The sequence below is a fragment of the Bubalus kerabau genome, chromosome 5 (assembly GCF_029407905.1).
Source record: "Bubalus kerabau isolate K-KA32 ecotype Philippines breed swamp buffalo chromosome 5, PCC_UOA_SB_1v2, whole genome shotgun sequence".
NCBI lineage: Eukaryota > Metazoa > Chordata > Mammalia > Artiodactyla > Bovidae > Bubalus > Bubalus kerabau.
Window position 1 is genome coordinate 9,699,546 of NC_073628.1, and position 18,130 is coordinate 9,717,675.

At 40.0% G+C, this 18,130-nt stretch overlaps 1 protein-coding gene across 1 annotated transcript in view; it reads left to right on the forward strand.

The window, feature by feature from the left end:
* LOC129653613 (solute carrier family 22 member 10-like) overlaps positions 1-18,130 on the forward strand; it is a 44,023-nt gene that overhangs the window by 6,394 nt on the left and 19,499 nt on the right. The window contains exon 2 of the mRNA XM_055583355.1: positions 11,975-12,078. Coding sequence (XP_055439330.1) covers positions 11,975-12,078 — 104 coding nt within the window. The remainder of the gene's footprint in view (positions 1-11,974; positions 12,079-18,130) is intronic.

The window sequence follows — 18,130 nt, forward strand, 5'->3', positions numbered from 1 at the left end:
GTGTCATCTGCATATCTGAGGTTATTGATATTTCTCCTGGCAATCTTGATTCCAGCTTGTGCTTCTTCCAGCCCAGTGTTTCTCATGATGTACTCTGCATATAAGTTAAATAAGCAGGGTAACAATATACAGCCTTGACGTACTCTTTTTCCTGTTTGGAACCAGTCTGTTGTTCCATGTCCAGTTCTAACTGTTGCTTCCTGACCTGCATATAGGTTTCTCAAGAGGCAGGTCAGGTGGTCTGGTATTCCCATCTCTTTCAGAATTTTCCACAATTTATTGTGATCCACACAGTCAAAGGCTTTGGCATAGTCAATAAAGCAGAAATAAATGTTTTTCTGGACTCTCTTGCTTTTTCCATGATCCAGCAGATGTTGGCAATTTGATCTCTGGTTCCTCTGCCTTTTATAAAACCAGCTTGAACATCTGGAAGTTCACAGTTCACATATTGCTGAAGCCTTGCTTGGAGAATTTTGAGCATTACATTACTAGCATGTGAGGTGAGTGCAATTGTGCGGTAGTTTGAGCATTCTTTGGCATTGCCTTTCTTTGGAATTGGAATGAAAACTGACCTTCTCCAATCCTGTGGCCACTGCTGAGTTTTCCAAATTTGCTGCCATATTGAGTGCAGCACTTTCACAGCATCATCTTTCAGGATTTGAAATAGCTCAACTGGAATTCCATCACCTCCACTAGCTTTGTTCAAAAAGGCAATAGGAACATATATATCAATAATTACTTTAAATGTAAATGGATTAAATGCTCCAACCAAAAAGCAGACTAGCTGAATGGATACAAAACGAGACCCATATATATGCTGTCTACAAGAAACCCACTTCAGACCTCAAGACACATATAGACTGAAATTCAGAGGATGGAAAACACATTCCATGCAAATGGGAAGCGAAAGAAAGCTGGAGTAGCAATCCTCATATCAGACAAAATAGACCTTAAAATAAAAAGGCTTACAAGAGATAAGGAAGGACACTACATAATGATCAAGGGATCAATCCAAAAGGAAGAGATAACAATTGTACGTATCTATGGACCCAACATAGGAGCACCTCAATACATAAGACAAAGACTAACAGACATAAAAGGAGAAATTGACAGTAACACAACAATGGTAGGAGACTTTAACACCCCACTCACATCAATGGACAGATCATCAAAACAGAAAATTAATAAGTAAACACAAATCTTAAACAATGCATTAAATGAGATGGATCTCATTGATATCTTCAGGACATTCCATCTGAATGCAGAAAAATACACCTTCTTCTCAAGTGCACATGGAACATTCTCCAGGATAGACAACATCTTGGGTCACAAATCAAATCTCAGTAAATTTAAGAAAATTGAAATCTTATCAAGCATCTTCTCTGTTGATAACACTATGAGACTAGATATCAATTACAAGAAAAAAAAGCAGTAAGAAACACAAACACATGGAGATTAAACAACACATTTCTAAATAACCAACAGATGACTGAAGAAATCAAAAGGGAAATCAAAAAATTTCTGGAAACAAATGACAATGAAAACACGACAACTCAAAACCTATGGGATGCAGCAAAAGCACTTCTAAGAGAGAAATTTATAGCAGTACAATCTTACCTCAAAAAAACAAGAAAAACGTCGAATAGACAACCTAACTTTACACCTAAAACAACTGGAAAAAGAACAAAAAGCCCCAAAATTAGTAGAAGGAAAGAATCATAAAGATATGAGCATAAATAAATGAAAAATAAATGATGGAAACAATAATAAAGAATTCTAAAACTAAAAGCTGGTTCTTTGAGAAGATAAACAAAATTGCAAGCCTTTAGCCGACTCATCAAGAAAAAAACAGAAGAATCAAATCAACGAAATTAGGAATGAAAAAGGAGAGGTTGCAACAGACAATGCAGAAATACAATGGATTATAAGAGACTATTATGAACAACTATATGGCAATAAAATGGATAACCTGGAAGAAATGGACAGATTCTTAGAAAAGTTCAATCTTCCAAGACTGAACCAGGAAGAAACAAATTATGAACAACTACAAGCACTGAAATTGAAGCTGTGATCAAAAATCTCCCAAAAAACAAAAGCCCAAGACCAGATGGTTTCACAGAAGAATTCTATCAAGCATTTAGTGAAGAGCTAGTACCTATCCTTCTAAAACTCTTTCCAAAAATTGCATATGAAGGAACACTGTCAAAGTCATTCTACAAGCCCACCATCACCCTGATCCAAAACCAGACAAAGACAACACAAAAAAAGAAAACTACAGGCCAATATCACTGATGAACATAGATGCAAAAGTCCTCAACAAAATTTTAGCAAACAGAATTCAGCAACACATCAAAAAGCTCATACACCATGATCAAGTTGGGTATATTCCAGAAATGCAAGTATTCTTCAATATATGCAAATCAATCAATGTGATACACTGTATTAACAAACTGAAAGACAAAAGCCATATGACAATCTCAACAGATGCAGAAAAGGCCTTTGACAGAATTCAGCACCAATTTGTGATTAAAACTCTTCAAAAAATGGGCATAGAAGAAAGCTATCTCAACATAGTAAAGGCCATATATGATAAACCTATAGCAAACATTATTCTCAACGGTGAAAAACTGAAACCATTCCCCCTAAGATCAGGAAAAAGAGAAGGGTGTCCACTTTTGCCACTGTTATTCAACATAGTTCTGGATGACCTAGCTACAGCAATCAGAGAAGAAAAAGAAATAAAATGAATCCAGGTCAGAAAAGAAGTAAAGCTCTCACTGTACATAGAAAACCCTATGACATGATACTGTACATAGACAGATGACATGATACTGTACATAGAAAACCCTAAAGATGGTATCAGAAAATTACTAGAGTTAATCAGTGAATTTAGCAAAGTTGCAGGAAACAAAATCAATGCACAGAAATCACTTGCATTTCTATATACTAACAATGAAAAATCAGAAAGAGAAATTAAGGAATCCATTCCAGTCACCATTGCAACAAAAAGAATTAAATATTTAGGAATAAACTTACCTAAGGAGACAAGAGAACTGCACACAGAAATTATAAGACACTAATGAAAGAATCAAAGATGACATAAACAGATGGAGAGATATTCCATGTTCTGGGTAGGAAGAATCAATATTGTGAAAATGACTTACTACCAAATGCAGTCTACAGATTCAATGCAATCCCTATCAAATTACCAATGGCATTTTTCACAGAACCAGAACAAAAAATTTCACAATTCATATGGAAACACAAAGACCCTGATTAGCCAAAGCAGTCTTGAGAAAGAAGAATGGAGCTGGACGAACAAATCTTCCTGACTTCAGATTATACTACAAAGCTACAGTCATCAAGACAGTATGGTACTGGCACAGAAACAGAAATATAGACCAATGGAACAGGACAGAAAGCCCAGAAATAAACCCATGCACCTTTTGGTAACTTATTTTTTAAAAAGAAGGCAAGAAGATACAATGGGGCAAAGACAGCCTCTTGAATAAATGGTGCTGGGAAAACTGAACAGCCACATGTAAAAGAATGAAATTAGAACACTTCCTAACACCATACACAAAGATAAACTCAAAATGGATTAAAGACCTAAATGTAAGACCAGAAATTATAAAACTCTTGGAGGAAAACATAGGCAGAACACTCGATGACATAAATCAAAACAAGATCCCCTATGAACCACCTCCTAGAGTAATGGAAATAAAAACAAAAGTAAACAAGTGGGACCTGATTAAACTTAAAAGCTTTTGCATAGCAAAGAAACTATAAACAAGGTGAAAAAGAACCCTCAGAATGGGGGGAAATAATAGCAAATGAAATAAGTGGCAAAGGATTAATTTCCAAAATATAAAAGCAGCTCATACAACTCAATACAAGAAAAACAAACAACCCAATCAAAGAGTGGGAGAAAGACCTAAGCAGACATTTCTCCAAAGAACACATACAGATGGCGAACAAACACATGACAAGATGCTCAGCATCACTCATTATTAGAGAAATGCAAATCAAAACGACAATGAGATATCACCTCACACCAGTCAGAATGGACAAAATCAAAAAGTCTACAAGTAATAAATGCTGGAGATGGTGTGGAGAAAAGGGAATGCCCTTGCACTGTTGGTGGAAATGTAAATTGATACAGCCACTATGGAAGACGGTATACTGCTGCTGCTGCTGCTGCTGCTAAGTTGCTTCAGTTGTGTCCAACTCTGTGCGATCCCAGAGATGGCAGCCCACCAGGCTCCCCCATCCCTGGGATTATCCAGGCAAGAACACTGGAGTGGGTTGCCATTTCCTTCTCCAATGCATGAAAGTGAAAAGAGAAAGTGAAGTCACTCAGTCGTGTCTGACTCTTAGCGACCCCATGGACTGCAGCCTACCAGGCACCTCCGTCCATGGGATTTTCCGGGCAAGAGTACTGGAGTGGGTTGCCATTGCCTTCTCCAGGAAGATGGTATGGAGATTCCTTAAAAAACTAGGAATGAAACCACCATATGACACAGAAATCCCACTCCTACACATATACCTTGAGGAAACCAAAATTGAAAGAGACACATGTATCCCATTGTTCACTGCAGCACTATTTACAGTACCTAGGTCAAATCCCTTATGATTATACAGTGGAAGTGAGAAATAGATGTAAGGGCCTAGATCTGATAGATAGAGTGCCTGATGAACTATGGAATGAGGTTCGTGACATTGTACAAGAGACAGGGATCAAGACCATCCCCATGGAAAAGAAATGCAAAAAAAGCAAAATGGCTGTCTGGAGAGGCCTTACAAATAGCTGTGAAAAGAAGAGAAGTGAAAAGAAAAGGAGAAAAGGAAAAATATAAGCATCTGAATGCAGAGTTCCAAAGAACAGCAAAAAGAGATAAGAAAGCCTTCCTCAGCGATCAATGCAAAGAAATAGAGGAAAACAACAGAATGGGAAAGACTAGAGATCTCTTCAAGAAAATCAGAGATACCAAGGGAACATTTCATGCAAAGATGGGCTCGATAAAGGACAGAAATGGTATGGACCTAACAGAAGCAGAAGATATTAAGAAGAGATGGCAAGAATATACAGAAGAACTGTACAAAAAAGATCTTCACGACCCAGATAATCACGATGGTGTGATCACTCATCCAGAGCCAGACATCCTGGAATGTGAAGTCAAGTGGGCCTTAGAAAGCATCACTATGAACAAAGCTTGTGGAGGTGATGGAATTCCAGTTGAGCTATTCCAAATCCTGAAAGATGATTCTGTGAAAGTGCTGCACTCAATATGGCAGCAAATTTGGAAAACTCAGCAGTGGCCAAAAGACTGGAAAAGGTCAGTTTTCATTCCAATCCCAAAGAAAGGCAATGCCAAAGAATGCTCAAACTACCACACAATTGCACTCATCTCACACACTAGTAAAGTAATGCTCAAAATTCTCCAAGCCAGGTTTCAGCAATATGTGAACCGTGAACTTCCAGATGTTCAAGCTGCTTTTAGAAAAGGCAGAGGAACCAGAGATCAAATTGTCAACATCTGCTGGATCATGGAAAAAGCAAGAGAGTCCAGAAAAACATCTATTTCTGCTTTATTGACTATGCCAAAGCCTTTGACTGTGTGGATCACAATAAATTGTGGAAAATTCTGAAAGAGATGGGAATACCAGACCACCTGACCTGCCTCTTGAGAAACCTATATGCAGGTCAGGAAGCAACAGGTAGAACTGGACATGGAACAACAGACTGGTTCCAAATAGGAAAAGGAGTACGTCAAGGCTGTATATTGTCACCCTGCTTTTTTAACTTATATGCAGAGTACATCATGAGAAACGCTGGACTGGAAGAAACACAAGCTGGAATCAAGATTGCTGGGAGAAATATCAATAACCTCAGATACGCAGATGACACTACCCTTATGGCAAAAAGTGAAGAGGAACTAAAAAGTCTGTTGATGAAAGTGAAAGTGGAGAGTGAAAAAGTTGGCTTAAAGCTCAACTTTCAGAAAACGAAGATCATGGCATCTGATCCCATCACTTCATGGGAAATAGATGGGGAAACAGTGGAAATAGTGTCAGACTTTGTTTTGGGGGGCTCCCAAATCACTGCAGATGGTGACTGCAGCCATGAAATTAAAAGACGCTTACTCCTTGGAAGGAAAGTTATGACCAACCTCGATAACATATTCAAAAGCAGAGACGTTACTTTGCCAACAAAGGTTCATCTAGTCAAGGCTATGGTTTTTCCTGTGGTCATGTATGGATGTGAGAGTTGGACTGTGAAGAAGGCTGAGTGCCGAAGAATTTATGCTTTTGAACTGTGGTGTTGGAGAAGACTCTTGAGAGTCCCTTGGACTGCAAGGAGATCCAACCAGTCCATTCTAAAGGAGATCAGTCCTGGGTGTTCATTGGAAGGAATGATGCTAAAGCTGAAGCTCCAGTACTTTGGCCACCTCATGGGAAGAGTTGACTCATTGGAAAAGACTCTGATGCTCGGAGGGATTGGGGGCAGGAGGAGAAGGGGATGACAGAGGATGATATGGCTGGATGGCAAAACTGACTCGATGGACATGAGTCTGAGTGAACTCCAGGAGTTGATGATGGACAGGGAGGCCTGGCATGCTGCGATTCATGGGGTCACAAAGAGTCGGACACGACTGAGTGACTGAACTGAACTGAACTGAAGGGCTTCCCTAGTGGCTCAGACGGTAAAGCATCTGCCTGCAATGCGGGAGACCTGGGTTCGATTTAGGGTCGGGAAGATCCCCTGGAGAAGGAAATGGCAATTCACTCCAGCACTCTTGCCTGGAAAATGCCATGGACAGAGGAACCTGATAGGCTGTAGTCCATGGGGTGGCAAAGAGTTGGACACGACTGAGTGACTTCACTTTCACTTTCAGGACATGGAAGCAACCTAGACGTCCATCAAGAGATGAATGGATAAAAAAGTTGTGGTACATATACACAATAGAATATTACTCAGCCATAAAAAGGAACGCATCTGATTCAGTTCTAATGAGGTGGATGAACCTAGAACCTATTATACAGAATGAAGTGAGTCAGAAAGAGAAAGATAAATACCGTATTCTAACTCATATATATGAATCTAGAAAAATGGTACAGAAGAGTTTATTTATAGGACAAGAATGGAGAAACAGACATAGAGAATAGACTTATGGACATAGGGAGAAGGGAGGAGAGGGTGAAATGTATGGAAAGAATAACTTGGAAACTTACATTCAGTTCAGTTCAGTTTAGTCGCTTAGTTGTGTCATGAATCACAGAACGCCAGGCCTCCCTGTCGATCACCAACTCTCGGAGTTCCCTCAAACTCATGTCCATCGAGTCGGTAATAACATCCAGCCATCTCATCCTCTGTTGTCCCCTTCTCCTCCTGCCCCCAATCCCTCCCAGCATCAGAGTCTTTTCCAATGAGTCAACTCTTCCCATGAGGTGGCCAAAGTACTGGAGTTTCAGCTTCAGCATCAGTCCTTCCAATGAACACCCAGGACTGATCTCCTTTAGAATGGACTGGTTGGATCTCCGTGCAGTCCAACGAACTCTCAAGAGTCTTCTCCAACACCACAGTTGAAAAGTATCAATTCTTCGGTGCTCAGTTTTCTTCACAGTCCAACTCTCGCATCCATACATGACCACTGGAAAAACCATAGCCTTGACCAGATGGACCTAGGTGGCAGAGTAATATCTCTGCTTTTGAATATGCTATCTAGGTTGGTCATAACTTTCCTTCCAAGGAGTAAGCATCTTTTAATTTCATGGCTGCAGTCACCATCTGCAGTGATTTTGGAGCCCAAAAAAATAAAGTCTGACACTGTTTCCACTGTTTCCCCATCTATTTCCCATGAAATGATGGGATCAGATGCCATGATCTTAGGTTTCTGAATGTTGAGCCTTAAGCCAACTTTTTCAGTCTCCTCTTTCACTTTCATAAACAGGTTTTTTAGTTCCTCTCCACTTTCTGCCATAAGGGTAGTGTCATCTGCATATCTGAGGTTATTGATATTTCTCCCAGCAATCTTGATTTCAGCTTGTGTTTCTTCCAGTCCAACATTTCTCATGATGTACTCTGCATATAAGTTAAATAAACAGGTGACAAAATACAGCCTTGACGTACTCCTTTTCCTATTTGGAACCAGTCTGTTCCATGTCCAGTTCTAACTGTTGCTTCCTGACCTGCATATAGGTTTCTCAAGAGGCAGGTCAGGTGGTCTGGTATTCCCATCTCTTTCAGAATTTTCCACAATTTATTGTGATCCACACAGTCAAAGGCTTTGGCATAGTCAATAAAGCAGAAATAGATGTTTTTCTGGACTCTCTTGCTTTTTCCATGATCCAGCAGATGTTGACAATTTGATCTCTGGTTCCTCTGCCTTTTCTAAAAGCAGCTTGAACATCTGGAAGTTCACGGTTCACATATTGCTGAAACCTGGCTTGGAGAATTTTGAGCATTACTTTACTAGTGTGTGAGATGAGTGCAATTGTGTGGTAGTTTGAGCATTCTTTGGCATTGCCTTTCTTTGGGATTGGAATGAAAACTGACCTTTTCCAGTCCTGTGGCCACTGCTGAGTTTTCCAAATTTGCTGCCATATTGAGTGCAGCACTTTCACAGTATCATCTTTCAGGATTTGGAATAGCTCAACTGGAATTCCATCACCTCCACTAGCTTTGTTCGTAGTGATGCTTTCTAAGGCCCACTTGACTTCACATTCCAGGATGTCTGGCTCTAGGTGAGTGATCACACCATCATGATTATCTTGATCATGATGCTCTTTTTTGTACAGTTCTTCTGTGTATTCTTGCCACCTCTTCTTAATATCTTCTTACATTACCAAATGAAAAATAGATAGCCAGCAGGAATTTGCTGTATGACTCAGGAAATTCAAATAGGGGCTCTGTATCAGCCTAGAGGGGTGGGATGGGGAGGGAGATGGGAAGGAGTTTCAAAGGGAAGGGTATATATGTATACCTATGGCTGATTCATGTTGAGGTTTGACAGAAAACAGCAAAATTCTATAAAGCAATTATCCTCCAATAAAAGATAATAATTTTTTAAGTGGGCAGAAGACCTAAACAGATATTTTCCAAAGACATAGAGATGGCTAATACATGAAAAGATACTCAACATTGCTCATTATTAGAGAAATGCAAATCAAAATCCCAATGAGGTATTCTCATACCAGTCAGAATATGAAAGTGAAAGGCATTCAGTTGTGTCTGACTCTTTGCAACCCCATGAACTAAACAGTCCATGGAATTCTCTAGGCCAGAATACTGGAGTGGGTAGCCTTTCCCTTTTCCAGGGGATCTTCCCAATCCAGTCAGAATAGCCATCATCAAAAAGTCTACAAACAATAAATGCTGGCCAGGGTGTGAAGAAAAGGGAACCCTCTTATACTGTTGGTGGGAATGCAAACTGATACAACCACTATGGAAAACATTCTTTAAAAAAAAACTAAGAATAAAACTACCATAAGACTCAGCAATCCCACTACTTGTCATATACTCTGAGAAAACCAGAATTGAAAAAGGCACTTTATTTTTCAATATTAAGTGTAGTGACAAAACAAACTAGAAGTGAATTTTAGTATCACAAAGCTTTAAATTGTGTGAAGGTGTACAGTTAGAAAAGACATAATATGTGAAAACTACCCTTGGTAGAATGTTCTTGCCTTACTTGCAAATTGGAAATACGTGTATCAATTTTTTAATTTCCATATCCTGGCTACTTGTCAAAAAATGATCTCAGAGTGCATTTCACCCTAAATGTAAAATCCAGGCATCATAAATTTTTTAAAATGTATTTAGTGTGTCCAAAATTACTGCAGACAGTGACTGCAGCCATGAAATTAAAAGACGCTTGCTCCTTGGAAGGAAAGCTATGACAAATCATGACAACATGTTAAAGAGCAGATACATCACTTGCCGACAAAGGTCTATATAGTCAAAGCTATGATTTTTTCAGTAGTCATGTATGGATGTGGGCATTGGATCATCAAGTAGTCCATGCCCAAGAATTGATGCTTTCAAATTTTGGTGTTAAATAGGACTCTGGAGAGTTCTTTGGACTGCAAGGAAATCAAACCAGTCAATCCTAATGGAAATCAACCCTGAATACTCATTGGAAGGACTGATGCTAAACCTGAAGCTCCAGTACTTTGGCCACCGGAAGGAAGATCTGATTCATTGGGAAAGACCTTGATGCTGGGAAAGATTGAACTCAAAAGCAGAAGGCAGTGGCAGAGGATGAAATAGTTAGATAGCATCACTGACTCAATGGACAAGAATTTGAGCAAACTCCCAGAGATAGTGTAAGACAGAGGATCCTGGTGTGCTGCAGTCCATGGGATCACAAAGAGTCACACTTGACTTAGCAACTGAACAGCAAAACAAAAGACAGAGACATTGATATATGCAGTGCTAAGTGAATATGAAGATTGGCCCTGATATAACCTACAGGATTTAGCTGAGGATCTGAAAAAGTCATGCCTAATCCTAAAGAAAGGCAATGCCAAAGAATGCTCAAACTACCGCACAATTGCACTCATCTCACACACTAGTAAAGTAATGCTCAGAATTCTCCAAGCCAGGCTTCAGCAATATGTGAACCATGAACTTCCAGATGTTAAAGCTGCTTTTAGAAAAGGCAGAGGAACCAGAGATCAAATTGCCAATATCCGCTGGATCATGGAAAAAGCAAGAGAGTTCCAGAAAAACATCTATTTCTGCTTTATTGACTATGCCAAAGCCTTTGACTATGTGGATCACAATAAATTGTGGAAAATTCTGAAAGAGATGGGAATACCAGACCACCTGACCTGCCTCTTGAGAAACCTATATGCAGGTCAGGAAGCAACAGTTAGAACTGGACATGGAACAACAGACTGGTTCCAAATAGGAAAAGGAGTACATCAAGGCTGTATATTATCACCCTGCTTTTTTAACTTATATGCAGAGTACATCATGAGAAATGCTGGACTGGAAGAAACACAAGCTGAAATCAAGATTGCTGGGAGAAATATCAATAACCTCAGATATGCAGATGACACCACCCTTATGGCAGAGAGTGAAGAGGAGGTAAAAAGCATCTTGATGAAAGTGAAAGAGGAGACTGAAAAAGTTGGCTTAAGGCTCAACATTCAGAAACCTAAGATCATGGCATCTGATCCCATCATTTCATGGGAAATAGATGGGGGAAGAGTGGAAACAGTGTCAGACTTTATTTTTTTGGGCTCCCAAATCACTGCAGATGGTGACTGCATCCATGAAATTAAAAGATGCTTACTCCTTGGAAGGAAAGTTATGACCAACCTAGATAGCATATTCAAAAGCAGAGATATTACTTTGCCACCAAAGGTCCATCTAGTCAAGGCTATGGTTTTTCCAGTGGTCATGTATGGATGTGAGAGTTGGATTGTGAAGAAAACTGAGAGCCAAAGAATTGATACTTTTCAACTGTGGTGTTGGAGAAGACTCTTGAGAGTCCCTTGGACTGCAAGGAGATCCAACCAGTCCATTCTAAAGGAGATCAGTCCTGGGTGTTCATTAAGGACTGATGCTAAAGCTGAAACTCCAATACTTTGGCCACCTCATGGGAAGAGTTGACTCATTGGAAAAGACTGTGATGCTGGGAGGGATTGGGGGCAGGAGGAGAAGGGGACGACAGAAGATGAGATGGCTGGATGGCATCACCGACTCGATGGACATGAGTTTGGGTGAACTCCAGGAGATGGTGATCAACAGGGAAGCCTGGCGTGCTGCGATTCATGGGGTCGCAGAGTCGGACATGACTGATCGACTGAAATGAAGTGAACTGAAACTGTGACTGGAATAACATGGAGAAGTAAAGGTTGTAAAGGAAACCAGAGAGTAGTTCATTAAAGGGCTATTAGAGTGAGCAAATATTTAAGGATGTAACATACTGTGAAGCTCCTCTGTGCTGATTTCTTTCTCTTCCAGTGGGACCTCGTATGTGATCAACAGTCACAGAAACCGTTGATTCAATCCCTGGTCATGATTGGAACACTGGTGGGGGGCCTCATCTATGGCCATCTCTCAGACAGGTGAGTATCTCCACATCACTGCTTCCCCTCCTCTGTGGTGTGTTCGCAGTTTATGATTACTTGTTCCATAAGGAAATGTTTCTTTAGTTCCAGGATACAATTTATGCTGTTGTGGGTTGCCTTGGTTTCCAGGGAGCTATGGATGGAAATTCAGAATTAGACTCATTGTGATGAATGCGATTTGTTGCCACAGGTCTCTCTGTTTTAACACAGAAATAACCTTTCCATAAGATTAAGGGCAGGGGGCATTTCGAACAATTTTTAGAGGCAAGTTACCACAAAATTAGAGAGACCTCATAAAGATGAGAAGGAGTTACCAATGAGAAAAGAGAAGGTGTTTTCAAGATAGGTGGTTCAGCCTGTTTGAAGAAACAGAGTTGTAGCCCTTTGCCATGAACTCTGTGTGTCCCTCACAGATCAGTGAGCTAAATGCTTGCAGGTTCCTACCTTGGTCCTCATGTCATGGTCTTGTGTGTGTGTGTGGGGGGGGGGGGGGTGGTGTTCAGTCACTCAGGGTGTCCGACTTTTTACAGCCCTATGGACTGTATCCCTCCAGGCTCCTCTATCCACAGGATTTTCCAGGCTAGAATACTGGACTTGGTTGCCATTTGCTCCTCCAGGAGATCTTCCCGACCCAGGAATCAACCATGTCTCCTGCATTCCTGCATTGGCAGGCAGATTCCTTACCACGGAGCCACCTAGGAAGCCCATATCATGGTTACCCTACAGTAATTAGTGCTCTATGAAACTTCTGTGTTTCTGGGATGGTACTGAAGTTGGAGTAGAAATTATTGTGTATATAATCAGGTTGTGTGATTATGTTAAAAAAAAAAAAAAAGAAAAGAAAAAGCCTACTTACAGGTAATATTTGCCACCATACAAGGCAATTAACTAATCCATAGACCTCATGTGTCACAATATGTGGTGTGAGAAGTTTGGGTTATCCTGTACCTGACAGTGGTCATTCTTAAAGTACATTCTTAAAGCAATAGGACAAACATGGCAGCTACACATTTAAGTGTTCTAAAGGGGAAATGGGAGGCTTAGAGTAAGTATCCCTTGTCGTTTGTAAACCTAATATCATTTAATCTTATAGCTGAAAATTGTGGGCTCTGACTGTATCACCTCAGTGTAATTAGTCAAAGATTTCTGGATCAGAGTGCTCATTTGGACCAGCCTATTGACTGAGCCTTTTATGACTATTCATAATAAAATGCTGATTGAGAGTTTAGATGGACATAGAGTCATAGGTGTCTAGGTTTGTGTGTCTGTGTGAGTTATGATAGGAGTTGAGAGTGGAAAATTAGGTGAAGAGATAACATTGTAGCTAAGCTAAGGATTTTAAACTGACATAGGTAAAAAGTTTATGAGCACTGGCATCAAAAGCACAAATAGGAAAGGGAGACTATGTCAAAACAAGTCTGCTGCATAGCAAAATAAATGATTGACAAAATAAAAAGGAAAAATGTAGAATGAGAGAAAAATATTTGAAAGCCATGTATCAGATAAAGAGTTAATATCCTGGGAAGTGGGTCATAGAGGATCCTACTGTGATGTATGTCGGAGAGTGTTTTGCCTATGTTCTCCTCTAAGAGTTTTATAGTTTCTGGTCTTACGTTTAGATCTTTAATCCATTTTGAGTTTATTTTTGTGTATGGTGTTAGAAAGTGGTCTAGTTTCATTCTTTTACAAGTGGTTGACCAGATTTCCCAGCACCACTTGTTAAAGAGATTGTCTTTAATCCATTGTATATTCTTGCCTCCTTTGTCAAAGATAAGGTGTCCATATGTGCATGGATTTATCTCTGGGCTTTCTATTTTGTTCCATTGATCTATATTTCTGTCTTTGTGCCAGTACCATACTGTCTTGATGACTGTGGCTTTGTAGTAGAGCCTGAAGTCAGGTAGGTTGCAACTCCTACAGCTCAACTCCAGAAAAATAAATGACCCAATCAAAAAATAGGCCAAAAAACTAAATAGACATTTCTCCAAAGAAGACATACAGATGGCTAACAAACACATGAAAAGATGCTCAACATCACTCATTATCAGAGAAATGCAAATCAAAACCACTATGAGGTACCATTTCACACCGGTCAGAATGGCTGCAATCCAAAAGTCTACAAGCAATAAATGCTGGAGAGGGTGTGGAGAAAAGGGAACCCTCTTACACTGTTGGTGGGAATGCAAACTAGTACAGCCACTATGGAGAACAGTGTGGAGATTCCTTAAAAAACTGGAAATAGAACTGCCTTATGATCCAGCAATCCCACTGCTGGGCATACACACCAAGGAAACCAGAAGGGAAAGAGACATGTGTACACCAATATTCATCGCAGCACTGTTTATAATAGCCAGGACATGGAAGCAACCTAGATGTCCATCAGCAGATGAATGGATAAGAAAGCTGTGGTACATATACACAATGGAGTATTACTCAGCCATTAAAAACAATACTTTTGAATCAGTTCTAATGAGGTGGACGAAACTGGAGCCTATTATACAGAGTGAAGTAAGCCAGAAAGAAAAACACCAATATAGTATACTAACGCATATATATGGAATTTAAAAAGATGGTAACAATAACCCTGTGTACGAGACAGCAAAAGAGACACTGATGTACAGAACAGTCTTATGGACTCTGTTGCAGAGGGAGAGAGTGGGAAGATTTGGGAGAATGTCATTGAAACATGTATAATATCATGTATGAAACGAGTTGCCAGTCCAGGTTCGATGCATGATACTGGATGCTTGGGGCTGGTGCACTGGGACGACCCAGAGGGATGGTATGGGGAGGGAGGAGGGAGGAGGGTTCAAGATGGGGAACACATGTATACCTGTGGCGGATTCATTTTGATATTTGGCAAAACTAATACAATTTGTAAAGTTTTAAAATAAAATAAAATTTAAAAAAAAAGAAAGAGTTAATATCCAAAATGTACAGGGAATTACTACAACCAATTGAAAAAAACATAAATAACCTGTTGCTAAAAGTTGGCAAATGAGCTCAGTAGATAGTTCTTCAAAAAAAGACAAAGAAGTAGTCAACAGGTATATGAAGAGATACTTAACATCACCGATCATCAGTTCAGTTCAGTCGCTCAGTCGTGTCCGACTTTTTGTGACCAGGTGGACTGCAGCACACCAGGCTTCCCTGTCCATCACCAACTCCCGAAGCTTGCTCAAACCGATGTCCATCGAGTCAGTGATGTCATCCAACCATCTCATCCTCTGTCGTCCCCTTCTCCTGCCTTCAATCTTTCCCAGCATCAGAGTCTTTTACAATGAGTCAGTTCTTCGCAGCAGGTGGCCTTCCAATGAATATTCAAGACTGATTGCCTTTAGGATCGACTGGTTTGATCTCCTTGCAGTCCTAGGGACTTTCAAGAGTCTCCTTCAACACCACAGTTTAAAAGCATCAATTCTTTTTTTTTTTTTAACAACTTCAAAAATAAATAAATAAATAAATAAAAGCATCAATTCTTCAGCACTCAGCTTTCTTTATAGTCCAACTCTCACGTCCATACACGACTACTGGAAGAACCATAGCTTTCACTAAATGGACATTTGTCAGCAAAGTAATGTCTCTGCTTTTTAATATGCTGTCTAGGTTGGTCATAGCTTTTCTTCCAAGGAGCAAGTGTCTTTTAATTTCATGGCTACAGTCACCATCTGCAGTGATTTTGGAGCCCCCAAAAATAAAGTCTGTCACTGTTTTTATTTTTTCCCCATCTACTTGCCATGAAGCGATGGGACTGGATGCCATGGTCTTAGTTTTTTGAATGTTGAGTTTTAAGCCAGCTTTTTCACTCTCCTCTTTCACTTTAATCAAGAAGCTCTTTAGTTCATCTTTGCTTTCTACCATAAGGGTGGTGCCACCTGCGTATCTGAGGTTATTGATATTTCTCCCAGCAATCTTGATTCCAGCTTGTGCTTCTTCCAGCCTGGCATTTTGCATGATGTACTCTGCATATAAGTTAAATAACCAGGGTGACAATATACAGCCTTGACGTACTCTTTTCCTAATTTGGAACCAGTCCGTTGTTCCATGTCTGGTTCTAACTGTTTCTTCTTGACCTGCATACAGATTTCTCAAGAGGCAAGTAAGATGGTCTGGTATTCCCATCTCTTTTCTCTTTAAGAATTTTCCACAGTTTCTAGTGATCCACACATGTCAAAGGGTTTGACATAATCAATAAAGCAGAAGTAAATATTCTCCTGGAACTCTCTTGCTTTTTCTATGATCCAATTGATGTTGGCAATTTGACCTCTGGTTCTTCTTCCTCTGCTAAATCCAGCTTGAACATCTGGAAGTTCACGGTTCATGTACTGTTGAAACCTAGCTTAGAGAATTTTGAGCATTACTTTGCTAGAAAAGTCAAAACAACAATGAGATAGAGCCTCACACCATTTGGATGGACATTGTATCCAAAACACTGCTGTCAATCCTGGAGTCAAAGAGCTTTTTCCTCATGCTTTCTCCCAGGAGTTTACTGTTTCAGGGTAATGTTTAAGTCATTCAGTTCAGTTCAGTTCAGTTGCTCAGTTGTGTCCGACTCTTTGTGACCCCATGAATCGCAGAACGCAAGGCCTCCCTGTCCATCACCAACTCCCAGAGTTCACTCAGACTCACGTCCATTGAGTCAGTGATGCCATCCAGCCATCTCATCCTCTGTCGTCCCCTTCTCCTCCTGCCCCCAATCCCTCCCAGCATCAGAGTCTTTTCCAATGAGTCAACTCTTCGCATGAGGTGGCCAAAGTACTGGAGTTTAAGTCATTAATCCACCTTAAATGAATTTTTGAATGGTATGAATAGGGATCAAAGTTCATCCTTCTGCGTGTGATTACCCAGTTTCTCAATATCATTATTGAAAAGAATATTACTGGCTCCTTTATCAAATGTGATATCTGAAGAATTAATTTCTGGAATCATAAGAACATTATTATATGGGTCCATCTTTATGCCATTACCATAATCTTTTTATTACTGTAGCTTTATAGTATACTTTGAAATCAAAAGTGTGATGTTTCTAAGCTTGTATCTTCTTTGTCATAATTGCTTTGGCTATTTGGGAACATGTATGATTTCAATAAATTTTTTTTATTTTATTTTATTTTTAAACTTTACAATATTGTATTGGTTTTGCCAAATATCGAAATGAATCCGCCACAGGTATACATGTGTTCCCCATCCTGAACCCTCCTCCCTCCTCCCTCCCCATATCATCCCTCTGGGTCGTCCCAGTGCACCAGCCCCAAGCATCCAGTATCGTGCATGGAACCTGGACTGGCGACTCATTTCATACATGATATTATACATGTTTCAATGCCATTCTCCCAAATCTTCCCACCCTCTCCCTCTCCCACAGAGACCATAAGACTGTTCTATACATCAGTGTCTCTTTTGTTGTCTCGTACACAGGGTTATTTTTACCATCTTTCTAAATTCCCTATATATGTATTAGTATACTGTATTGGTGTTTTTCTTTCTGGCTTACTTCACTCTGTATAATAGGCTCCAGTTTCATCCACCTCATTAGAACTGATTCAAACATTCTTTTTAATGCCTGAGTAATACTCCATTGTATATATGTACCATAGCTTTCTTGTTCATTCATCTGCTGATGGACATCTAGGTTGCTTCCATGTCCTGGCTATTATAAACAGCGCTGCAATAAACATTGGGGTGCATGTGTCTCTTTCCCTTCTGGTTTCCTCAGTGTGTATGCCCAGCAGTGGGATTGCTGGGTCATATGACAGTTCTATTTCCAGTTTTTTAAGGAATCTCCACACTGTTCTCCATAGTGGCTGCACTAGTTTGCATTCCCACCAACAGTGTAAGAGGGTTCCCTTTTCTCCACACCCTCTCCAGCATTTATTGCTTGTAGACTTTTGGATTGCAGCCATTCTGACTGGTATGAAATGGTACCTCATAGTGGTTTTGATTTGCATTTCTCTGATAATGAGTGATGTTGAGCATCTTTTCATGTGTTTGTTAGCCATCTGTATGTCTTCTTTGGAGAAATGTCTATTTAGTTTTTTGGCCTATTTTT